Raw genomic sequence first — 26,501 nt, 5'->3', positions numbered from 1 at the left:
CAAAAAGCAAGACGGCGAAAAAGTAGGGAGACAGGAACACTGTCTTCCAACTAAAAGAGCTTTGCAGGGCTTTGAAGTCTGCGGTCGGGTCATCCCTACTTTTTCGTTGTGTTTATCGTTTTGTGCTGTAAGTCACAAATCAGTTCCAACTTGTCCAGCACTCCATCCTTAGCCAAATCATGCACTTGGGACTACCTCATGCAAAGAAACTGGCTACAGAGAGATTATACATGTTACACTTCCATGTAATTATATGTAACAGATATTCTGATCAGTTGATTTGTATTTATGCTGATGGTATCTCCACGTCAGTACAGTTGCATGGCAATGCAGTAAGGCTAAGCTGTAGCTCAGATGCTGAATAACAGATACGTGTAACAAAGTACCCAGAAGCAGCAAGTTATTCTGCTAAGGACCACTAAGGACATTATAGAGGTGTGCAAATAGTAATTTTTGAGACCGAATAGATTGAATAGTGCCAGAAACTAGTTGAGTATTGAATATTTTCCGAATAATAAACAGTTGTTTTGACCATTAATATAAACTTGTTCATATCCTAGCATAGACAAATCAAATCAATTTATTCACAAAAATAGTAAAAAAAGTACCTGTAAATCACCTGGGTGCTTAGCATTTTCGGCAAGACATGGGCCCATGCAGGAAGTGCTAGAAACTGTAGTGAGACAACTCGACATTGTACATCAATTTCATGTACAACAGTTACACATTGGTAGCCTACAAAAATGAAAATTAAAACACACAAGAACTTCTACAATAGTAACACAAAGAATTAAAAAACTGTTTACAGTGGACCCGCGTATTGATTACTTCTGAAAAACTTTTTGATATCGGTGATTACAATGACCAATATTTAAGTTTGTAGGTACTTTGTTCCATATTGTTACGCAAAAGCTACGGAAGGACAGAAGAGGAGAACGAAGTGCGCTTGTCTTTGGAGCGGCTCGGTGTCGGCGCGGCAACCCTTTGCCCTTTTTCATCGATTCATTTTTAAATAAACGCACCCCATCGTAACAGTTTTGGTGGACGGTGCTGGGTAAAACAACGGCGCCCCCGAAGAACGACAACGAACCGACCGCTGAGGCGCAATCCGTGGAGCTTCGACGAAGTCGCCGAATTGCCGGTCTCCCACCAGAGATGGCTTCTGACGGCGACAATCCGCCACCAGCGTTCCATGGCAGCCCTACATCGAGCCACGCACCTTCGCTGGAAAAGACGTGGACGGATGGCTCAGCTTCTACCAACGAGCAAGTCGGTTCAACGGCTGGAATGCCACCGCCCAGCTTAACAACGTCGCCTTCCTCAAGGGAACAGCGTCTGTGTGGCTTGAAAACCATGAAGAAAGCTTGACAACTTGGGAGAAGTTCGTAGACGAAATTAAGAAGTCTTTCGGAGATCCGACAGCTAAAAAGAAGCGTGCAGAGCAAACGCTAATGCAGCGAGCTCAAGTCCCCGGCGAAACTTGCACTACGTACATCGAGGAAGTGCTTAAGTTGTGCAAGGCCCTGGACCCTCAGATGTCAGAAGAGGATAAAGTTGGCCATCTGCTGAAAGGGATCGCTGAGGACGTGTACCAGTTCCTCATAGGCAAAGACCGTCTGGAATCCGTAACGGACGTCGTTCTGCACTGCCGCACATTTGAAGCGCTCAGAGCTCGGCGTATCACACCGAAGTTCGGTCCCCTGGCCAACGTGACTAACGTCGCCAGTGTTGACGTGGTCCCAGCTCCATCCGACCTCGCCTCAAAGATTCGGCAAGTGGTGCGCGAAGAGCTTGACCGGCGCCAGGCGGTTTCCCTCTCGACTGCTCGGGTTCGAGATCCTTTCTCTTCCGGCGACTTTGGTGAGACGTCCATTACCGCCGCCTCCGTAGATGCCTACAACTTCGCGCCTCGTCCAGGAGTGTCAAACCATACTACGAACGCGCATCCCAGTTACCAGTTTCACAATGGTTACTCACGCAGACCGCCTGCAGTTCCTCCAGTGTGGGACGGCCGTGCCAGTTATCCTCCTACTGACAATTTCAGTGCGTCCCGTGAACGCCCCATCTGCTTCCAATGCGGCATTCGCGGTCACGTCGCCCGATTTTGTCCTCACCGCCGTCGCACGTCACCACCGTCCTATGAACGACCGCGTACTTTTTATCGGCGGGGCAACCGACAAGGTGACGAGACACGTTGGTCCTCTGATTCAGATAGCAGGACGCTCTACCAGGCGAATTACCGTAGCAACTCACCAGCTTCTGTGCGGAGCTTGACGCCGCCGCCTTCACGCCAGCGCAGGTCTCCATCTCCGCGACGGCGTCTCACGTCACCGCCGCCGGGAAACTAGGCGGCGCGACCAATGGAGGTGCGGTCGCTAGTCATCTTCAGCTACATGCCCCTATGCCTCCGCCAGTCGCCATGTGTCATAATAAGATTCGTGTTTTAGTGGACAATGTTACTACTTTGGCCTTAGTGGACACAGGAGCGAGTGTCTCTGTTATCAGCCAACATTTCAAAACCCGACTAGGCCGTAAAGTGATGTTTCGCTGGGACACCTCTAATACATTTCGTGCTGTGAGTGGCGAGTTGCTCCGACCTATTGGTGTGTGCACCGCGAACGTTTACTTCTCCGATAACGTGTATCAAGCCGAATTCGCAGTGCTTGCTAAATCCACTCACGACGTAATTCTTGGCCTCGACTTCCTACAACAGTGCGGTGCCACTGTTGACTGCGGTACCGGTGAGCTTTTCCTTTCTCCTCTTGCTGACCAACCTGCTACATGTTCACGCACTCTCGCCGTCATTGAAGATACTGTCTTACCGGCACGTTCCTTAGCCAGAGTACGAGTTGCTGCTTGCGGTGTCGACGCCGATACATTTGATGCAATTGTTGAGCCTGTGCCTTCGATGGTTGTGAAGAAAAGTGTGCTCGTACCTCGATGCGTCCTCTCTGTGGCCTGCGGAACAACTACACTATGGGTGTCAAATTTAGCCTCCCAGTCTGTTGTGCTACCCTGCGGTATCCGACTTGCCTCTTTTGAAGTGGATACCAGTCTCAGCATAGGCGCTTTAACTGATGACACGTCCCATGAATCCCAAGAGCACGGTGCTGAAGACTCGTTGCCGTTTCTAAAAATGATCAACAAGTCATTGTCCTCAGAGAAGCGTCAAGGCCTGGTCAGCGTCCTTCGAAAGCATGCGTCATTGTTTGATTTCGCGCAGAATGCTAACAAAGTTCACGTTCCAACTACGCGGGCTCGCCACAGGATCGACACGGGGCCCGCGCATCCCATAAGGCAGAAAGAAGCCTTACCGCGTGTCCGCGTCAGAGCGCAAGATCATCGCTCAACAGGTCGACGACATGCTAGCCAAGGGCGTCATACAAGATTCCTCTAGCCCTTGGGCTGCGCCGATCATCCTCGTGAAAAAGAAAGATGGGTCCTGGAGGTTTTGTGTCGACTACCGGCGTCTCAATTCTGTGACGAAAAAGGATGTGTATCCACTTCCCCGGATCGATGACGTTATCGACTGTCTTCATTCCGCATCCTACTTTTCATCTGTAGACCTCAGATCGGGCTACTGGCAGATACCCATGCATTCAACTGACAAAGAGAAAACCGCTTTTGTGACCCCAGACGGCTTGTTTGAATTCAACGTCATGCCGTTTGGTTTGTGCAACGCGCCTGCAACATTTGAACGGTTTATGGACACGGTACTGCGCGGCCTGAAATGGGAGATTTGTTTATGTTATCCTGACGACGTCGTCATTTTTGGCCGCACCTTTGCAGAGCACAACCATCGACTGGACGTTGTTCTGACGTGCCTTGAACAAGCTGCCCTTACCCTCAACTCACGGCCGCCTGGATCGGCGCGCGCGGCGGGGTTGCTACGGCCGTCCCATTCGACGCGCGCCCCATTGAAAACATGTAATTGAGGAAGTTGCCCCGCGCGCCGTGAGGCGGCGCTGTGCTCCCACCCCTCTGATCAACAAAAAAATAAGGAATTGGTCGATTGCATTAGAAGCGATATTAATGAGTTCAGTAACTCGGGCCAGGTGATATTAGTGGGAGATATGAACGCGCACATGGACGATTTAGACGGATATACTGATTACAACGGCTCTCTAGTGCTGGATTTGTGTGATGAACAGAACCTTATAGTAGTTAACAGGGAGAATAAGTGTCATGGACAGGTAACGTGGCAATGCGGAAACAGGCAGTCATGTATCGACTACGCCTTAGTCTCAGAAATGGTCTACGAACAACTGGACCAAATGATAATAGACGAAAATGGAAAAAATAGCCTGGGAAGCGATCATAGACGTTTAGCATTAAAGTTTGGGAGAGATACCAGCGCAGAACATGAACCAATAGCCTCAGAGTTTTTAAAAATGAATGACGAGCAAATAACAGAGATCGCAAACAACATAGAGAAGAAAATTGAGGCTTTTCCTACAGCAGTCTGGGAATATAAGGAACTGGTGGAGGTTATGCAGCATGAAATAAGGCGGACACGGCAATACAATTGTTGGATTGGAAAGAGGAAACCACGTAAGTGGTGGAACAAGGAAATTAAACAAGCTATAGAAGAGCGTAAAGAGGCATCTAGGGTTCATCGAGAAGCCAAAAAGTTGGGATTACAAGAAGAAGAGGTGCTCCTTAGATGGAATACGTACCGAGAAAAGAAAAGGGTTGCGAGTGAGCTCGTGCAAGAGAAAATTAAATGCGCAAGTGAACGTTGGGTGCATAACATTCACAAAAGAGACAAAGGCGCCCCAAAAAGATTCTGGAACCATATAAAAGCACTCGGAGCTCCAACTAGAAACTCGCAAACGGCTATAAGGGATGAAGACGGTAACATCTATGAAGGCGATGATGCGCTGCGGTACATCACAGACGTTATCAGGCATAACTTCGGTACGAGAAAAAGCCTAGTTCAGACAACAGATCCAGCAACAACAGAGAGGCCTGAGAGATCAAAATTCAGCATAGAAAGCTTTTATTGGAAAAAGGCAGCAGAAAATGTCCCTAACAACACGGCAGCAGGACCCGATGAAATCCCAATACAGCTAATCAAAAACCTCGGTCCAAAAAGCAAGGCACTGCTGACTAATGCCATAGAGCAAGTGATTAGAACAAAGAATATTCCCGTTGGATGGCGTGAAAGCAAGATGAATCTTATCTACAAAGGCAAAGGAGATAAGGATAAGACGAGCTCGTACAGGCCAGTTACAGTAACGTCGGTGATATATAGAATGGCAATGCAAGCCATAAAATTAGAACTGTCGAAGTGGGTGGAGGAAAACGGTGTATTGGGGGAACTACAGAATGGGTTCAGGCCAGGCAGACGCTTAGAAGACAATATGTTTGTACTAACTCAGTGCATAGAGATTTCAGTAGCTCAGAAAAGACCTTTATGGATAGCATTTCTAGATATTAAAGGAGCTTATGACAACGTAGACAGGGAATTGTTGTGGGATATTCTTCAATACGAAGGCATAGATGACGATTTCGTGGAGCTGCTGAGGGAGATATATCGAGACAACCAAGTACAAGTGGCATGGGAAGGCCGAAAAGGAAATGAAATGGTGGGAATTCACCAAGGATTGAAGCAAGGATGCCCTCTGTCACCATTGTTGTTCACGCTTTACGTCAAGGGCATAGAAAGACGACTGGAAAACAGCGAATTAGGTTTTGATTTATCCTACATGCGTAATGGACAAATGGTGCAACAGAAGATCCCTGGACTGATGTACGCAGACGACATTGTGCTACTAGCGGACAATAAAAAAGATTTACAGATACTTGCGAATATCTGTGGGAACGCAGCGACAAATCTAGGCCTTAAGTTTAGCACAGAGAAATCAGGGATTATGATCTTTAATGAGCACACGAGTAACTTCGTGGTGTCAATTCAACAGCAAGTAATACCCATAGTGAAGCAATATAAGTACCTTGGCGTACACATAAACGAAGGAAAGAATTACTCAATCAACCACCAAGATAATCTGAAAATAAAGGGGAAGCGGAATGCAGCATTAATGAAACACAGAGCACTGTGGGGCCACAATAAGTATGAGGTGGTGCGTGGAATCTGGAAAGGAGTAATGGTGCCAGCGCTAACATTCGCAAATGCCATTATATGCTTAAAATTGGATATATTGGCGGGTTTGGAAGTTAACCAAAGATCAGTAGGCCGGTTGGCTTTGGGAGCACACGGTAATACGACAAATGAGGCAGTGCATGGAGACATGGGTTGGGCCTCTTTTGAAGTCAGAGAAGCACAAAGCAAAATTAGTTTTGAAGAAAGGCTCAGGAACATGGATGAAAATAAATGGGCAGCTAAAGTGCACAAGTATCTCTACATGAAAAGCGTGGACACAGAATGGAGGAAGAGGTCAAGGAAGTTGGCAACCAAGTACAGGATAATCGAAACTGTAAATAGACAACCAGGGGTCATCAGAAAGAAAGTGAGAGAAATAGAGACCGTGAATTGGATGCAAAGAATGGAAACGAAAAGGACAATGGAGATTTACAAGAATGAGAAGAAAGAAATTAGAAGGGAAAATCTGTACGATAACACAAAGGGCAGTGCCTTGCTATTTGAGGCTCGAGCCGGTTGCCTAAGGACGAAAACATATCGGAACAAATATTCGGAATTAGATGAGACATGTGTATGCTGCAGTAAAGATCCAGAGACCACTCAGCACATCCTAATGGAATGTGACGGGATCCACCCAGCGAGAACCGTAGGTAACGTGCAACTCCCAGAAGCGCTTGGGTTTAAAGTGGAAGGGAACATAAACAGATCAGCCGTAGAGATCAGCAAGAGACGATTAGAGTACTGGTGGAAAAAAAGTAGGGAAAAGATGGATGCGACCTGATCTCTTAAAATCATAGGCAGCGGTACAAGGTAAATTTTTGAAAAAGAAAAATAATGATAGGTATACAAAAATGCAAGATAAAGAACATGTATAGTATACCTGATTAAATCAAGCAGGCTAGGTGACTATTTGTCGCCGCCCCGTTTCAAAGGGGATGCCAATAAATCATCATCATCATCATCTGCTGACGGCGTCGCGGCCGTGGAGATGCTTGGAGAGATGCGCATTTGACATCGTGCACGTGGTGAAGATAGGTTGATTGACAGTTGCAAGAAACTGCACGAGAATCAAGGCACGTGGTGATAGATTCTTAGGCCGGCTTTACACAGCGAGGGTGTTTCTTTGTAGCATAATCATGCAGCTAACGCTTAGGCAGGGTGTTCACGCGACTTCGTGTCTCAAGGCGCATTGCCGCCTTGAGACGTATTCTGGCGAGTGAGTTGCCGCTGTGCCGAAGCGCTTCCCCTGACCACGCTCGTCATTCTTTTCTTGCGCTCGCTGTTCCCTTCAAAAAGAAACGTATTTCATCATCGTGGTCACTGTATGGCTACGTTCTCGGGTCGAGCGCTGTGTTCACAGAAGTCTTCATATACAGAAATCATGCTGGTAATAATAATTTTGCAGTACATTTTCTCCAGCCTGATGTACCGGCCGAATTAACTATTCGGGGCCCTTGCATGCGCGTCGCATTTACATTGTGAAGTTCCCACGATACATCAGTGGTGCTGAAGCGGCTTTTCGTTCAAGCCTCGAACTACTATATGTTACTTGGAAATGTTGCTGCTGAAGGCCCTGTGTAACTAGCATATATGCTTTCATATGCATTTCACATTGTTGTACCACATTGAATTGAAGCAAGTGATTTGTTTTTATAATCTCGCCTGAAATTCTGCGTGTAATTTACTGTATTTTTCAAAAACATGCCGTACTGCTGCGTGTCGTGCTGCAAGTCGACCACCAAGAAAAAGCTTGGTCTAAGTTTTCACGCATTTCCAGTGGAGGAAACTGGAGCAGTGGAGCTTTAATTTGTCCTCACTTAGAGAGCTGCCCTCTTTTTGCTTGCCAGGCAAACGAAAAGCATGCATCAGCGATTTCTTCATGAATTGCAAGCAAATTTATAAAGCCCCTACTCTCAAATATTGGCGGAGTCGTTACGGACACAGCGGCTTACCGCAAAAAAACTAATGAGTAAGCCACTGAGCCGAAAAGTTCTCCGCGTTTGAAGGAGTACTGCGAGTGCACAAGCGCTGTGTGTTTGCTATCGTAAATAAATTGTAGGTATTGTGAATGTGTTATGCTGGTAATTTCGCAATGAATACAAACATGGCATTCAATTATTTACTGATGGCTCAGAAAGTTGCTGAAAAATGTCTGTCCGTGGCTGTCGACTCAGGTAAGCAGCTTGATACTTCGTGCAGGAAGACGCGCGATGAGTTCGCTTATTTAACACGCTTATTTAACACAATAAACAGCGCATTCGCATGTACAGATGCAAGACTGCCGCGACTTCAGCTCTCCATTTAAAAGCACCGAGTCATATCTCTTGCTTTCCAAGGCGTATTTTGACAGTCAATTGGTCAAGCTGGGGAAAATGCAAGTCATAAACAAAAGTTTGCGGGCTGCGGATTCGCGCAAAAAAAAAAAAAAAAATCGTGGTTGCCTCGTCAGTCAGCTGGCATTCCTTCAAGCAGATAGAGCTCGAATACCTTCTCTCGCGTGCAGGCTTTCCATTGCCATGCTGCGCTCGAGGGCGCGGAAATAAGTTTCCCGCAAAACTTTGGCTTACGAGTGTACGCGTTTCGGACAGCATCATCCTGACAGAGGCTGGACTGCAAAGAAGAAAAAAAATAGCGTCAAGTGACATCGGTGCTTTTGTGTGCCTTTTTGGTCGGCACAACTTCTCGCGGTTTCTTATAAAGCGATATTTTCATTATAGCGCGAATTATAGCGCAAATCGTCTCGCGCGCAGCCGTAGCAAGGGAGTTGAGGGGTGGGAGGCGCGCGCCGCGGTGCGGCGAAAGCAGCCGCCACGCCCCTTTCCGCAATTACACCCTCTCCGTCCGAATGGGACGGCCGGAGCAACCCCGCCGCGCGCGCCGATCCAGGCGGCCGTGCTCAACTCAAAGAAATGTCACTTTGGCCAACGAGAGGCGCTAGTACTTGGACATCTAGTGGACAAGCAGGGGGTGCGACCAGACCCACAGAAGGTCGCTGCAGTTACCGCCTTTAAAGAACCGCAGTCACAACGCGAGCTGAGGAGCTTCTTGGGTCTTTGCTCGTACTTCCGACGTTTTGTGCCCAACTTTGCCGATACTGCCTACCCTCTGACTTCATTGCTGCGCAAGGATAACCCTTTCACCTGGACAGCAGATTGCGATTCCTCGTTTCGTCAACTGAAGTTCCTGCTCTCTTCCGGACCAATCCTTCGCCATTTTGACCCCTCTGCCTCAACAGAATTGCACACCGACGCGAGTGGAATCGGCCTCGGCGCCGTCCTCGTCCAGCGTTTTGGTGACGCCGAGCATGCCATTGCCTACGGTAGCCGTTCGTTGAGCAAGGCCGAACAGAATTACACCGTCACTGAGCTAGAGTGCCTCGCTGTCGTCTTTGCAGTCCAGAAGTTCCGGCCATATCTCTACGGGCGCCGCTTTACGATCGTTACTGATCACCATTCACTATGTTGGTTGGTTGGTCTCCGCGACCCGTCTGGCCGCCTTGCTCGATGGGCGCTACGTTTGCAGGAATTTGACTTAGCAGTCCGTTTAAAGAGTGGCCGGCATCATGCGGACGCCGACTGTCTTTCGAGGCTCCCTCTACCGACAAGTGAATGTGACGCCGACAATTTCGATGAGTTTCTGGCCGCCATCGACGACATTCTCTTTCTCGATCTGGCCACCTTCCGGGAAGAGCAGCGTAACGACCGCAGCCTGGATGGCCTCTTTGCCTCAGCTGCTCAGCCAACAGGTAACAATGGCTTTGTCATCCAAGATGACCTGCTCTACAAGAAGAACTACGCGGCTGAGGGTGCCCGCCTCCTCTTAGTGGTCCCTAAAAATTTGAGAAACCACGTACTCCGTGCTATGCACGACGACTCCACCGCTGGACACCTGGGTTTCACCAGAACATACCACCGCATTCAGGGTCGATTCTATTGGATTGGTAGGCGACGCGATACAGAAAAGTATGTGGCCAGTTGTAACATGTGCCAGCAATTCAAGCGCCCGAATACTGCGCCGGTCGGACTCCTTCACCCGGTGGCGCCACCATCATCTCCTTTCGAAATGGTTGGAGTTGATCTTCTCGGCCCATTCCCGCGCTCATCCAATGACAACCGCTGGATTATAGTCTGCGTCGACCACCTGACGCGTTATGCGGAAACCGCAGCGATGCCAACGGCCACGGCTCTTGATGTTTCGAGCTTCCTCCTGTCCTCCGTTATACTGCGTCATGGACCCCCTCGTGTTATTAGACACTTTTAGTTGGGCGTACGTAACGAGCCTACGTACGCAGCGCGGCTGCGGGAGAGAAGTGCGCATGCGCAGTACGTAACGTATCTCTTCCAGGGATGCGCGCGTACGCCCGCAAAAAAACGCGGCGCACGTAAACGTAACCAGACGTAGCGGACGTAGCGCTCACTGTAAAAAAAATTTTGTGAAAAAAACAGAAAATGCATGGCAAATTTAGTGACATAACAGTTCTGTTCTTGTCTGTTTTCCGTTTTCCATTTAGCAGTAATTTTGCATATATTGTCTGTTATTGCTTTTCTGTACTTCTACAGAGATTTTCTGTTGCCGATCTCTTCTTTAAAAAACAGGCTTTTTGTATTTGCACACAATTTTTCTATTAATGCTTTTTCTGTAATTCTACACAATTCTTTTGTTAATGCTTTTTCTGTAATTCTACACAATGCTTCCGTTAATGCCTTTTCTGTAATTCTACACAAATTTTCTCTTCCTTGCTTATATATATATATATATATATATAGGGAGAGAGAGAGAGAGAGAGAGAGAGAGAGTGCTAAAGAAGTTATTTTGCAGATTTAAGAAAAATGGGTTCTGTTCTTTCCTATACTCAGTAGATATCAGTATACTTTCTATACTCAGTAGATATCAGTAGATACTTGTGCTGTGTATGTGCCATCTGCAAAAGCAGCAGCGTGCAGCCCCAATTTCCCATGCATAGTGCTAGCACTATAACCAGAGTTTTATATTCACTAACAGAGTTGAAGGCAACAGTTTGAACTTCCAAATTTTACTGTTTATTTAGAGGTCAAACTCAAGCTTCGAACTTGTATTGATCCAGGGCATTTGCCAAGGCAGCGACTTTTGGCGACAAACAATACTGCTTCTTCGACGTTCGTCGTGCCTTTGTGCTTCTTTCCGGGTTGATGCCCGCGATTGCCCTTAAAGAAACAAAATAAGAGGCAGGATTAATGTACTAAGAATGCAACCGGGCTAATAATGTGTACTCCCAAAGCTTAGATGCTGTTTGAAGCATTCACTGAACAAATCAAGGCAGCAGCTCCTCCCAATATGGTCTCGTGATGTCACACAACCCTACGGCCAATCAGTGCACGGCCATATCTGCAGCCAGCTTCCACCTGTCAGAGTTACACCCATCATTTTTTGCTGCCTAGCAAGCTCGCACTCCTCCACCACCCTCTATAAAACACCGGCTCCATGAGCTGCAAAATATTCAGAAACTACCAAGCTGTGCTCTGAACGGAAGAAAATCTAGGTGCGTACTGTTTCTTGCAGTAAATGCAAAGTAAATTTGTGTTTGAACATTTTCATGAATGTTCCCTTGAGTGGAACGAGCACTGAGCACAGAACCTAGTGGCGAATACAGGTGCAAGGAAGCAGTAAAGTTGTGGATAAAGACTAATTGTTTTTTGTCTCAGTTAGAAAAGAGTAGGTGTATCGTGTTTTGTATATTCTAGAATTTTTTTTGTTTTATTTCGATATTGAAGCAATTCCAACTTTGGTTTTTAGAAAGTTTTAGTATTGAGACTTCTTAATTTATGTATAAAATTTCAGTTTTCGTCCCTGAAAATATATTAACATAGCTCCATTTTGATATATGTTATAGCAAGACAGTGCAATAGTATTAAATATATTTCCAGCACCTCCCAGAACTGCCTCTTTTTCTGCAGTCCCTAATGGGTTAAAATCGCTAGCAACCCCAATTTTTAAAGTTTTTCCCCACCCTCTCTAAAGGCCTAAAAGCAGTAATTTTAAAACAGCCTACCAGCAATGTTTCTCGAAAATATGTGCAACCGTAAGAAATGCAATAGGTCAATGCGAACATACATCGGGAAAGATCTCACCTCTGCACAAACTCCAATGTCAAAGCCACTTCAGGTGGATACTCTATGTTAAGAACGAAGTATAAGAGGAACATGACTTTGAAAGCTGCAGCCCGCTGAGTAGTCAATATCGCAACACCATCCACACAGACAGTAAACATTTCTGCCTCAAAGAGACCTGGTCCTAGAAAAAAGAGAATAAAGGAACATCAGTACACCAAGAGATGGTCAATGATTCCAAAATCTAACCTTTCATACATATTATGGGCGTCACTGGCATGTCTCCCAAGTCATCATCATGGGCGGTCTCCTGCAAAATGAGCAAAGCAAGACAGAGGGAAGGCATTCAAAAACTGGTATCTTGCTGCATGAAATACAAATGAGATTGTGGCAACTCCTGTTCGAATGTACACGATCATACTCTATGCAAAGCAATTGCATTTTTACGCTTTCAAAATCTTGTTCAACCATGGACGAGATATGCAGCATATTTGGAGATAGCAGCAGATGACATGGCTGCACCTGTGAAGCACCCAAATAACTCAGATACATGTCATGGATGAGACCGACGTTTAGGTGAATCTATCAAGGTTCTGGGTTCAAATATGCACCGGGACGAATTCATATTCAAATGCGTAGTTTGTGTGGAAGCTGCACAGCTTTCCTGTGTAGCTGTGTGGTTGTGCTTGCGTGGATACTAAAGAGTAATTACTTTTATTACAGGCCATCCATCATATTATAAAGATGACAAGATAAACCACATGCAAAAGCCAAAACACTTGTGAAGACTGCTTTTTTTATCAGCTTCACAATTACATTAAGACATAAAATCAGGCAGAGAACAATGTCTTTAAACCATACAGAAACGTTTCATCGTTGCAGTCAAACATATTTGTTTCTAAGGTAGACTAAAGAGATATTTTTATAAGAAATTTATCACTACCAAAATTTGGGGGTCACCTAAGCTGTGCCCTAAAGGGTATTGTGCAACTGCGTTAATGGCTCCCGTCTGCAGACCCTCATTCGCATACATCACGTGCACTTTTCTACTCACTTCATAATCCCTTAATTTGTGCCGCTATATCATCTCGCACAAACTTATTAGCATACAAGCTACCAGATTTCGCGAGACTACCAGATTTGAAGTGCCACTTCAACCAAACCATACGAATGTGCCTCTGGAGCAGTGTCTCAATAGGGGATCCAAGGGGCCCTGAGAGTACGATTTCCATTTCGACCTCCCATCTCAATGAAGTCAGATGAGCTGGCTGGTCCTGCCAACTCTGCCGTTTCATACATTATCGCAACACCACACAATCCACCGGCCAATCAGTGCCCTGCCAGAGGCATGCTCGTGATTTTTCCCTGACAACGCCAACGCTGAATATTCTATAGGACGAGGCCTTAAACCATTTTGCGTGAATTGTTTTGAACACTTTATACGTCAGTGCCATACCCCTACTGTATTTTTCTTGACACCTACTCCCAATGTCTCTCTCAAAGCACTCTACCTTGAATAAACAAAATGTGCAAAGCTCAAAAAGACTGAAAAAAATTATGACAGCAGATTTTAAATATCACCGCCCTAACTATATTGTAACATTTTGCCAGTAAAATAATGCAGGTATGGAGAGTGGAATTTTTTATACATACATGCAATGTACACCTGAATTCTGCATGCACAAGCACTTCTCTGCCAGATGGCAGCAGAAGAGAAAATTTTAAGCTTGCCTCAACAGTCTTGTAGATGAGCTCTTCATCCTCGTCAAACAGGGCAAGGAGAAGAACAGGTGCACCTTCATGTTCTGGTGTCACACTCTTGAGACGGTTCTTGGCTTGTTCAATTTCTTCGAGACATTTCTTCACCTTTGGCCTCTTCATCTGACTATAAGCATAACGATATACACGAAGCCCAATGCTTTCCATGCTGGCATCAATTCTTTGGCAAACCTCAGTACCAAGTAGCTTCTTGGAATGCTCAAGAAGGAAGTCTTCAGTAAACAAAAATGGCCAGTTTTTTTTTACCTCTGTCACACTCCCCGACTGATTAATGGTCAGTCTTTGTGATGCATACGTCTCAATCATTAAACGAGTGACAAGCTGCTTGTTGGGATGCACTTTAGCATACTCAGAAAGGAGCTGCTGCTGCTTTTCCCGCTGTGTCAACAAACTTTCTCCACTCGGTAACTCCGGCTGCCATGCTATGCAACCATAGGAGTCACGGGTAGATCGTGGACGTGGCTGGAATGAGTCTGGGTCATCAACAATTTCTGCAGGCAGCACATGTGCAATTGGTCTCTTCTTGTTGTTGATGCAGTTTTCGAGCTTCCACATCAATGTCTCAACTCCCGTACCAACAACTGTACCCTGTAGCAAATCCTGAAATGATGAGGGGTACATTGACACAACTTTTGATGCAATTATTCTCAGGTTCCGTCTGCCAGGCGCTGAATGCTTATCCAGGATGAGAGAACTCAGCATTCTCACCATCTGGTTCAGATCAGCTTTTGTAGGCCTTTCTTGTGCTTTGCATGCTTGAAGTAAAGTTGACGGAAACATTTCCCAAGGGATGCAAAATTTCTCAGCCCATTCATCTAGCTGTGAGTTGGCATCTGAAGTCACCTTAGCACAACTGCCACTCTGCCCAGGTGAGAAAGGAGCAGCACTGATGGTCTGAAACTTTTCAAGTAGGATGCGCCTTTGCACAGGGGCTAAGAAGTCTAAGTCTGACTCTTGTAGATATCTGAAGTGTTCTGCACATTTTACTCCTAACTCCTCCAGTTTCTGACCAATGGTTGTGAAGTCCTCCTCGCTGAGTGCTGGAAGCCACTCCTGAACAAATGACATGAAGTCCTCTGGGCTGAAAAAAAAATTAGCAATTATCTAAAACTGCATGCTTCAGTGCCATGACTGTGACTTTTGGATGGCCAACATCATATGACTCAAGTGGATAGTAATCATGAAGGTCTTGAACGAAAATGCACTTCAGTGTCCCAGATTCTGGACCCGGCAAGAAATATATCATCATCATAGGTTCCAAAACAGAGCAAGTGACACGAACAAGAAAACAGATTTTGTTGTCTTGCAATAAAATGAAAATGATCCGGCCAAACACCAGCCTGCTTTCCTCACGAGCCAAAATCACGACCATGTCTTTGCTGTACTTGATGCCCCTGTATTCAGCTTGGTATGTGCAATACAATTCTCTTCCTAGTAGTCCACAAGTCTTGATGGCTTCCTGAACTTCGACACTGAACAAACTGGGGCAAAAAAGAAATGTGGAGTCGATCACTAAGTCTCTTTCAAAGCGGCAGGTACTTCCCCTGTACGCCTGAAGAAGCTGGTGTTTTTCAGCAAGTGTTAGTGTGATGTTCTTGAAGTTCTGGGCACTTCTTATGCACTTGCGAAAATAGCCATGCTTACTTTCACAACGCATAGTCCATAACCTAATAAGCGGTCCAAACTGAGTAATGAGATAGGGGTAGTGAATCATGTAATGGTGCTTCGGTTTCAGAGGTGTACCAGGGAAGAGCTCAGTTCTTCGGTCAATGTAATCTTCTATCAAATCTTTCAGCCTCATTACCATGGCCATATTTATTGCTGGAGCGCACGCCAACTGAACAAGTTCACTGAGCATCAATACTAACTCCCATACAGGGTCATTTCTGCACACCTTGTCATGAAGAAAGCAGGGTAAAAACCGAAGCATATTCCAGTTCTGGATTGCGTGTCCACTCAGCTTTTTAAATGTTTTAGAAACCTCTGCTGGCTGGTCGTTCGCGTCTACTCTTTTGAACTTGAATAAAAGAATCCTTTTATTCAGTTCTTCAACAGATAACCATTGCTGCTTGGTGATGAAGTATTGCAGCATCAACGCAAGATCGTACGATACCACACCTTCAAACAGGTCATGTGCTAAACATGGAGGGAGCCCAGGAGCACAAACGTGAAAGTATTTTAGGCCATTAAACAAAGCATCAAATTTAATGCCTTTGCATGAAAGAAGGGTACAGTCATCCTGGAGTTCCTTCACGGCCTCTTTGTAGTTCACTTCATTTCTTAGCTCATTGGTGTCAGAAATGTTTTTCTCAAACATATTTTCGCGCTTTACTAAACAAAACCTGCACATGTATTCAGCTGTGCTGAAATTTTCCATGAATCCACCAATACTGTGGCTGCCTAGGTTGTCGCCCAGAATTGCCACCACAGTGCCATATGTGGGAACGCTGTCCACCAACGTGCAGCCAGCTTCAAGCTTTTTGATGTCACTAATCAATGTAGCAAACACCTTCTCCTGCCCGAAGAACAAAATGTCACTTTCTTTACAAAGCAGCACTAACTGAACTGCACAGATACGACTTCTGTTCCAAGAACGCAGGTTTCCAAGCAGCAGATATACAGCTAGAATTTTGTGCTTCTTCTTTGCTGAACCTAAAGGATTTACCACTTCAAAAGCATCTTGAAAAAGAATCAAACGCAAAGCAGTGGGGTGATCCTGAAACAGCGGTATTGACTGAAAGACCTTCCCATCAGTGAAATCCTTAAATACACCTGGTTCATGAACTTCCAGATTCATACACTGATCTTGAACTGAGGTATCTCTTAGCAACGATTTTATCGTTTCAATTATTGGGACATAATGAAAATGAGCATCCTGATTGTTTTTGTTTTTTCCAAGACGCACAGCTACTGGCTGCACATAATTGAATTTGCTTTGAAAGTACTCCCTGCGAGAGTAAGTGCTCCGAAAAGCTCCACTGTTGCTGTGCAGGCCAACAATAACGTCACTTTCAAGCATACTTTTGACAGCAAACTCAATGAACTCTCTATTCAAGCCTGCATCTCTCATCTTTCTCCTTAAAGCATCAGCCATGTAGTCAAGATTGTTGCTTTGGAGGTCACAAATTGCCTCAGAAATGACTTGAACTGTTCTTGAGGGCACTAAGCTCTCTGAAAGGAGACGCAGATAGAAACGTCCAAAAGCATCTGTAATATCAGTACATAGAAAATCTTGGTGCATGGCACCTTCAGTCACCTCTTCTTTGCTTCCATCAACCTCTGAGTGGCAGTCCTCACTCCGCTGTTCCTCAGGTGAACATGTCTCCAAGCCAGTACTACGAGTCTCCGTTTCAAGATTAGTTTGTGCTTCCATGTGCCTTTCTGCAGAGATGCCCTCTAAATAAGACTCGCATACACCTGGTTGAAAAGCGTGCCTGTGACATCGTGAAATGTGGGAGGAAAATGTGGACTTGTTTGCAAACATTCGTGAACAAGCAACAAAGGGGCATGAAACATTCTTCCCTTCAGTGATGTGCCTTTTCAGGTGACTCAATAAGGACTTGACATCTCGGCATGTCTGTATGCATGTATCGATGGTGCAGGTCAGTGACACGCTCCTGCAAGTTACTACAGCCGCCGGAATACCAACACGCTTGTGAGATCTGAATATATGGCTCTTCATGGAGCTCACTTTCCTAAACGCTCTGCAGCAGTCAGAGAAAGGACAGCGAATTTGAAGGCTGCTTTCATTTTTGTGCAGAGATGCATGCTTCAAGAACTGAGGCAAAGCTTTGGCAACTGCTTGGCATATGCTGCACTTGTATGCCATTCTGCATGTTACGGGGCACTTGAGTGGACTTGACCTCTGCAACAGCAATGAATTTAAAATTCCACAGAAATTAGCATCGAATTTTGCGTCATCGGAAATGTTCCAAATCATAACTCATACAGAGCACTGTACTTACATTTTATTACACATCTTTGGCTGCAGCTATCACATGGTGGCAGCTTGACAAAAAAACAAAGCTACCTAAACAACTCGATAGGTTTACTGCAATGCTTTTATATCTACAATCTGCAACTTATTTACAAACATGTGCAGAAAGTGAGACACTGAAGGTACAATTCCCATTAAAATTTACTATCTGCAATGGTCAAAAATGGAATTACACACTTGCACTGTGTGCTACTAAAAGTGAGTGGGAAAGATATTTCGGAGCTAGCACTTCAGCTTCATTAACTTCGTAGTCAAATGTGGCCGTTGAGAGCAAAAGTGCTTCGAATCCCAACTCCTTTTATGTATTATCTGAAGATGCAAACAAGCTTAGCAGGCATCTTAGAAAAGCTAGGGATGAAATGTTTAAAACAGCTCACCTGGATTGTGAAGTCATCACCTTGAGTTTCTGTTAGCCGGGAGTCACACACGGTTATGCTCGACTGGTTCCGAACCAAAAACGAATTTCTGTTGTGGCCACTAAGTCAGCATGAGTGGTAACCCTGGATAAAGTTCCAACTGCAGGAAAGAAGCGAGGATCAACATAGAACCGACGCATCTAAAAATTATTTAACTAATTAAAAATTAGTTTTGCCCAGTTTTATTGCATGTGATGGCAGCGACACACAGTCCTTAAAGCGAAGGACCTACTGGAGAAAGAGTTACTACTCCAGAAAAATAAATTTAAAAAAAGAAAGCTGGTTCGATATGCCCAGTTGCCTTGTACTACGCTTGGTTCTGGAACAACTGAATGCTCTCAATTACTAGACTGGGATGTTTCGTGCACGCTGAAATGGTCAGATGACCCAACAATTACTGTTACACACAATACTAAAAGCTAACTCACCACACAACCTCTTTTAAAGACTGAATGCTGAGGGCATGTGCTCATAGCTAACTTAAAATATGGTTCCACATGCGGAATGCACCGATTGCGCGATCTCAAAGGGAAAACGCGCCGCAGGGCTCACTGAAGGAATATATACTGTACTCGCAGACGGAACTAACCTCCGCGCACTTCCTAAAACACACAATAAATATGACCTACTCATGGTGGAAACTTTCCTGACACCGCATTTAAAGAACGGTAGCTGTTGCAGGCCGCCTCAATAAGCGTTCACTATCCACGTTTGCTACCTAAAACTCGGAAGAATACCTAACTTTGGTTTGATTTAACGTCCCAAAGAGGAGATCAGCAATGAGGTGCACCGTAGAGACGGCTCCGGAAATTGCTACCACCTAGGGTTCTTAAAGTGCACTTGACGTGCTTGCCGAGACGAAGACAGAACACATTGGCGGAGCTATGTGACAAATTGAAAACGGCCATCGATAGTCTGGATATAATCTCGTGGGGACTTCCGGGCGACGAACGAAATTTTCTGTGGCTGCCGATCCGAGCGAATAGGAAAACAACACATGCAACGTGTTTCGCCCGACAGCACCACTCGTCGCTGGCCGCCGCCGCCTTCGCATGCATGGATCTAAGCTTTCATTATGAAACTACCTACGTTCTCGTTCCGTCCTTTGCATTCCACCAGCTACCCTTCAAAGCCCTTCATTCAGCGAGTACAGGCGACGTTACAGTTACACTAAAGGCGCAGATATACTCCGACAAGGCGCGCGCGCGCGCGGCTTAGCAACGTCACGTTGGCCAAAGCGCGAAACTACACTGCGGCGGAACTCGACCGGCAGCGCGTTCAGCGGCTTTCGGCGCGCTTCAACGGCTCCCGGCACGGGATGGGCCGGTCTCTATTTCGCGCCGAGCGCGTAGGCCCCGCGAGAGCGGTTCCCGCTCTCGCATAGGGAAGGGGACGTTCTGGGCATGCGCTCCTCCGCTGCCGCCGCTACCTCAGCCGTCACGCCGCCCGAATGCCCGACTAATATGCGCCTGGCGTGACATCGCCAACTGACGTGACCAACAACCGGCGCCCGTGCGCCGCGAACGTCGGAGTATACCGAAGTCTTAACTCCAAACACAGCACAATTTCAAACACAACGTTTGCGATTCAATCCCCGAATGTTACACATGACCGCTGCAAAAAGGAAGGCCTAGCTCATGACCGCATAAGGTGCCAGCAGGAAGGCTTTGTTCAATGTAGCCCTACAACTAGTTGGGGTATTTACAGGAGTTGCAGTGGCCAAGCCCATTCCGCTATACAAGACAAGGAACTATCGCTTGCGAGCTAACAGAGCTTCGTCGTGGCCGTAAGCAAATCGAAGTGAGAAATAGGTACTACCCTTACCTTGTTTCAGCGTGGACGAGCGCGGTGCCCGGTCTCGTTCGTTGAGCGCTCCAAATTTCTCCCAGAAGCAGCAATAGCATGTCACAAGACACCAAATACACGATGCTGCTATAAGCAGCCAATCATACACGTACTCAACGACTTCCGTTAACGAGCAGCTCGCGATAAAGCCAACATCGACTTGCACAGCTACCACACGGGAACAAAGACGCTAGCGCAACTGATGACGCAATGTATAAGTGTGCTAAGCGGCCAAAGTTAAGCTTCCGCAAACGAATGTTGTGTCACTCCGCTGCCTCCGCAATATAGTTCGGTTTCGTTTTCGCCTAGTTTCGGTTTCTTTTTTATTGTATTGAATTTGCGTAACGAACCGGTCGCATTTGGTGTGCACGACGGCTGTCTGAAGAAAGTTATAATAAGTACGCTGCGCTATTATATCGCTACTGCCATCGAGGTAAAGTATAAGCGCATGCACGCGATCTTGCGCGCGACAGCGACAAGCGACGCGATGGAGATGGCTGTCGCGTTCGCTCGTCGCCTACAAGTCGTACCGCTTGCGAGCTACGAGATGAGCGACGACTTTGAGCGACGTCTCCCCGGTGTTGCCGGTATGAGGGCAGCAAATACGCGCCGAAACTGGCGTGACGCGTGCTTTATTCATTTAAGTTGATGTGTTTTACTGTAAAGAGCAGCATAAATATTTCTAAATCTCTTGCACTAGGTGCTTACAGGGTGTCCCAGCTATCATGCAGCATGATTTAAAAAAGAGGAACGGCGTTACGCGAAGCAAACCTAGTGCGCATTGTTTCCAGTACAGTGGAGTAGCCGCCAGTATTTTTTCGTTACTGAGATTTAATTAGCTAAGCGTAATTAATTATCTAACTCGAGAAGTACTGTCCTAATTATCAAAGTGTCAATGAGAAAGTTGTAGAGCAACATGAAAAACTCCCTATACAACTTTCTGTTGCTCAATACGGGCTACATAAAAGTGTTTTCCCGAGCGTGAAAGAAGCCCGCGAATACACGCAAAGTGACTCGAGCGGCCAGTCGCGCGGCAATTGTGCGTGTATTCGCTGGCTTCTTTCACACTCAGTAAAACACTTTTATGTAGCCAGTATTGAGCAACAGAAAGTTGTATAGGGAGTTTTTCATGTTGCTCTACAACTTTCTCATTGAAACTTTGATAACTAGGACAGTACATCTCTAATTAGATAATTAATTACAATTACCTAATAAAATCTCAGGAACGAAAAAATTACTGGCGGCTACTCCACTGCACTGGAAACAATACGCACTAGGTTTGCTTCGCGTAACGCCATGCCTCTTTTTAAATCCTGCTGCGTGATAGCTGCGACACCCTGTATATATATATATATATATATATATATATATTCTAAGTATTTTCTGTGCGTTTCCTAGTACTGCTCTCCTCACAGGCCTCAGTTGAGGCCTGTAAGGTATTCTTAAATAAAGAAAAAAACTATATATATATATATATATATATATATATATATATATATATTCTAAGTATTTTCTGTGCGTTTCCTATAGTACTGCTCTCCTCACAGGCCAAAGTTGAGGCCTGGAAGGTATTTTTCAATAAATAAATAAAAAACAATATATATATATATATATATATATATATATATATATATATATTCTAAGTATTTTCGGTGCGTTTCCTAGTACTGCTCTCCTCACAGGCCTCAGTTGAGGCCTGGAAGGTATTTTTCAATAAATAATGAAAAAAATACTATATATATATATATATATATATATATATATATAGAAATGTGCGAGTCGTCCGTGAGCCAGCTTGCTCACGTATGTTTTATGGAGTGCGGTTTCTGAAGCTTGGGAGATGGCGCGTATGTGCACACTCTTTATGCGTCAACTCTCAGTGGCTTAGTAGCTGTAGCATTCCGTTTTTGAACCCAAGGACGCGGGATCGAATCCTGACTGCATAGGCCACATGCATTCTAATGGAGGCATGCAGAGTAAACAGCCCCAGTTGACCGAAATTCATTTGAAATTCTCCGCTCCGGACCGTATACCATAACGTATCGTTCCAAAGCCTCCCTATACCGACTCTTGTGAGGTCTGCGAAGAGGTTTCTTGTTGTAATATTAGTGTATCGAACCACATATTCTGCAGAGGTGTTTGTGAAATAATTTATGAAGGTAAAGAGAGCCTAAAAACAAATGATATTAATATAATATCCTCACCATCCGGCATTTCTGTTAAATTCAACAACGACCATGTTTCTTGAGTAAACATTTTCTGTTAAGTTCAAGGAAAAGTGCATATATAGCGCTAACTGAAAAAACTTGTCTTCTAAAGAAAGAAATTTCTGTTATTTTTACTTCCAAGAACATTTCAGTACCCAAAACAGAAAATCTTCTTCTTTGTTGTGTTATTTCACAGATATTTTTTACAGTGCTTGAAAGATGGCTGCCATGGCGAACGGACAGAGCAACAACACAGCCGGCGCGAATCGAGTTTATTTTGCGTTGAAGGACGATGTCGCGCTGCTAACGGAGGTGCAGACGAGCGATCCGTTCAGGCATTCCGAACAATGGGAGGAGATCGCTTGGCGCCTCAGAGATGTCCTCAAGAAGCCTTTTACGGCGCGCTGTGTGCGCGAGCGCCTAAATCTGCTGCTGTCGCGCGACTCGGCGAACGATCGCCGAAATCAAAAAAGTAAGTCTGCAGTTGTTTTACAGTTCTTACTGTTTTGTGCAGTTGTGATCTCTTGCGGCACTAGCAGGGCACTACAGTGATCGTCAAAGTAATTTTTGTGGAACCGGAACATGAGTTTGAACGTTGAAGAGTCCATGCCGTCGATGTCAAGAAGTCCATGTTGAGAACGGTACCTCAACAATTCGGCCTCCCTGCTTCGCCTCATTTCGTCTTCAAGCTCATCCAAGGTATACTCAAGTCTTAGCAGCCGCCGCTCTTTATGGGACAACAGGAGGTCATCAATTTCGGCCCAAGTCAGAACCGACAACAAGCGCGCATTTGATAAAACGCCTGAAGGTGGCATCCTTAAGCGCGCACGCCGAGCTGAACAAAGGCGGTACACTCACGGCAAGTACGAAGAAAACCACACCACACACTAAGCGCGCACACACACCGCAGGGCTCAGAACGGCAAGGCTACAGTAAAGAGTTCAACACAGTCAGTCTAAAAGAACACAGCGCGACCAAACACACGGTAAAAGCGTACGCGCACGCAAAAGGCGACTTCGCGAAACCACGCAGAACGACGCAAACACCGCAAAAACGTTGATCCAACGATTCGGCTTGACTTGGATGCTAGTGGCCGTTATCGCGGCCGCCACCGCACGATGGCGCTAAGAAGCACTCAAAAGTTGTTTCATTTCACGTATGATACGTCTAGTTGAACGAAACGCATCCCGACATGGTCGATACGGTAAACTAAAAGTGTTGTTGCGCGCTTCGCTTGCACCGTACGCAACGTATCGTCCTGCGTACGTAGGCTCGTTACGTACGCCCAACTAAAAGTGTCTATTGTGAGCGATCGCGGTCGCCAGTTCGTGGCCGACGTAGTCGAAGAGATGTTGCGTCTCTGTGCTTGCCACTTTCGCCACGCGACCCCGTATCATCCGCAGACAAATGGTCTCGTCGAGCGCACTAACAGAACTTTGACCAACATGCTTTCGATGTACGTGGATTCGAGGCACAAAAATTGGGATGACATCTTGCCTTTTATCACATACGCCTACAACACCGCAAAGCATGAAACTACAGGTTACAGCCCTTTCTATCTTCTTTATGTTAGACCACCCCGCAACTTCCTTGACACCATTCTACCTTTTACTCCTCATGCGGACTCTTCTATTGCTCAGACTCTCTGCCGCGCTGAGGAAGCACGCCGCATAGCTCAGCTCCGTACGTTGGCGTCCCAGGACCACTCCAAGATCCGCTATGATGCACGACATAAGAATGTGTCATACGAGAAAGGGGACATTGTATGGCTTTGGACACCACTTCGCAAGCGCGGCCTGTGCCAGAAGTTTCTGGCTCGTTACACCGGGCCTTTCGTCATCACCGATCGCCTCAGTGATGTAACCTACTTGATTGCTCGCCTCGTGTCCAATGGGTACCGGTCTAAGAAGACGCAGCTTGCTCACGTCGCTCGCCTTAAACGCTGTCATCCACGTGACTCAGAGTGGACGTAACAGTTACTCGCCCAGCGGGCTTCGTCTGTGAAGGGAGGAATGTTACGCAAAAGCTACGGAAGGACAGAAGAGGAGAACGAAGTGCGCTTGTCTTTGGAGCGGCTCGGTGTCGGCGCGGCAACCCTTTGCCCTTTTTCATCGATTCATCTTTAAATAAACGCACCCCATCGTAACAATATTATGGCAGCAGCATAGACAATAGTTCTTTTGTTGGCAAGTTTCTGTCGTAACATTACACATTATGAGGCGTTGTTTTTAAAGAGTGGAAATGTGGCATTCCAAGCAAATAGGTAGTTTGCATTCCAGGAAATATGTAGAGTGCGAACGATCACAGTTGAGAAGGAAAGGCCTGGCTCTCTGACCCTGAATCCTGTATTGTGTATTCTGCTGTGTAACTCTTCATGCTTTATCTACTATATGGTAACCAGGATGAAATATATCGCATTTTTGCTAAAACTTCGTTAGATTGTGCACAAAAGAGAATTTAAACTATTTGAAATCTTCTTGAGAAATGATTCTAGTTATGCATATTGACTATTCGATTTGCATCGAATGGAGTATTACAGTGGACTCCTCTTAAATGGAGCTTGAAAGGGATCCTAAAAGTGATCCAGTTTAAGCATGGTAGGCATATTTAATGAAGCACAACTTTATTTAAATTGCTTGAACCTTTACTGGTCTGGATGCACTGAGAAAAAAGGAATGAATTGTGGTTTGCTTATCACTCTTGAACTGCTTTTTCACAAATTAAGTGTGCATGCCTGACTGACTTGCTGGAAATTCTGCACACCCCTCATGCTCAAAATAGTGCTGCAAAAGTTCAATTGCTTCTTTAGCTATGCTGATGCCACTCCACTGGAAATAGGCTCATCACACTCGTCACTGGAGGAGGTTCGACCGCTTGAAGACAAAGCTATGGTGCTTTTTAAATCGGCTCAGCCATCCGTTGCTTGTGCCAAAATTTGCCATTCCCATTTGCGGGGCTGTCTCGTGTTTCTCGGCTCTAAAATGGGTCCTATTATCAGAAAATTAGCTCTCCGCGCACCCTTAAATCACAAAAAATAACTTTTCCAGTTCATATGGCGTTCGCACCCTCATTTGTTTTAAAGGGAATGTTGCATTCTTGACGGCACCTTCAAAATGTGCGATAGTGTGGACTTCGAGATGTCGAGCTTTTTTGCAACCTCCGTCTTGAACAGGCCGCTTTGATTGAGCTCCTGAAGAACTTGCAGCTTCTTTTCAAGCGACAGTGCTTTATGCAGCCGTTTTTTTTTCATCTCCATCAGACCGAAACACCCACTGCATTTAGGCCTAAAACAGCAGCACAAACCAACGCACGAATGATTGGGAGACTTCTTGAAGCCCATGGATGGCTACTGGATTGGCCTATCCTGACTATGGCTTTGGCGATGAACAATTTCATTCCTAGTGTTCAGCTTTTGTGCCGTTTAACGAAAGGTAGCAAATAAATACTGTTTCAAATAACTGAAGAGTTTTACTGTGCCGGGCCATACCAAACCAACCAAACAATCCTATTTAATTTCATTTATCAGTAATTTTGCTTGAGCTGAGCTTTGTTTAATGGGTGTCCTCTGTATTTGATTCGTTATTAGAAATTTTCAAATATTCCCACACTCCAGAACATTATACTGCTTTCATGGCATTTACATGTGTGAAGTTTATTCATGTATAATACATGTACACTTCACAAGGAGGGCAGAAGGCAAAGCGCCTGATGGTGCCCATCTTTCTACAAACAGGATAGCATTTGACAATCAGCAGCAGTGCCACTTCAGAACAGAGTGAACAATATGAACACTTTCTAACAGCAGCACATTAGGTTTATCGACTATTAAAAGCATGCAGTACATTTTCAAAGACATATGCCTCATGTGCAGTCAGATCGGCAAATATGCTTATCGTGGTAGAACACGACATGCAACGACATTGAAGGAAGAAATTGGCAAGGACCTCTAAGGTCATTTGCTGGTACCCGAAGAGAAAACTGAGTGTGTGCCGGTGTTTTCACATGACATGGGTAAGCAGGTACTGCAGGGAAGCTGCTGCAATAGGTGGCTACTGCTCTCGATTGTCC

At 45.6% G+C, this 26,501-nt stretch overlaps 2 protein-coding genes across 23 annotated transcripts in view; one reads left to right on the top strand and one right to left on the bottom strand.

Moving 5' to 3' along the window:
- Positions 1-26,501, top strand: part of LOC119466292 (cuticle collagen 2-like) — a 1,179,781-nt gene that overhangs the window by 812,967 nt on the left and 340,313 nt on the right. The window lies entirely within an intron of this gene.
- On the bottom strand, positions 11,134-20,609 carry LOC119466291 (uncharacterized). Its single transcript, XM_037726769.2, has 6 exons — positions 20,206-20,609; positions 18,343-18,481; positions 13,921-15,049; positions 12,439-12,499; positions 12,211-12,373; positions 11,134-11,286 (listed from the first exon to the last, which is right to left on the bottom strand). Exons 2-6 carry the CDS (start codon positions 18,357-18,359, stop codon positions 11,160-11,162), a joined length of 1,497 nt encoding a protein of 498 aa, XP_037582697.2. The 5' UTR covers positions 18,360-18,481; positions 20,206-20,609; the 3' UTR covers positions 11,134-11,159.

This window comes from Dermacentor silvarum, chromosome 10 (genome assembly GCF_013339745.2).
Source record: "Dermacentor silvarum isolate Dsil-2018 chromosome 10, BIME_Dsil_1.4, whole genome shotgun sequence".
Classification (NCBI taxonomy): Eukaryota; Metazoa; Arthropoda; class Arachnida; order Ixodida; family Ixodidae; genus Dermacentor; species Dermacentor silvarum.
This window is presented reverse-complemented; position numbering and strand designations above follow the sequence as displayed.

What these genes read in the sequence shown, in the direction of transcription:
- LOC119466291 (XM_037726769.2), bottom strand. An exon ending in GCCCATAATATGTATGAAAG is followed by an intron (nt 12,374 to 12,438) that starts GTTAGATTTTGG and finishes TCTTTTTTCTAG; the next exon opens with GACCAGGTCTCTTTGAGGCA. An exon ending in ACATTGGAGTTTGTGCAGAG is followed by an intron (nt 11,287 to 12,210) that starts GTGAGATCTTTC and finishes TGTTTCTTTAAG; the next exon opens with GGCAATCGCGGGCATCAACC.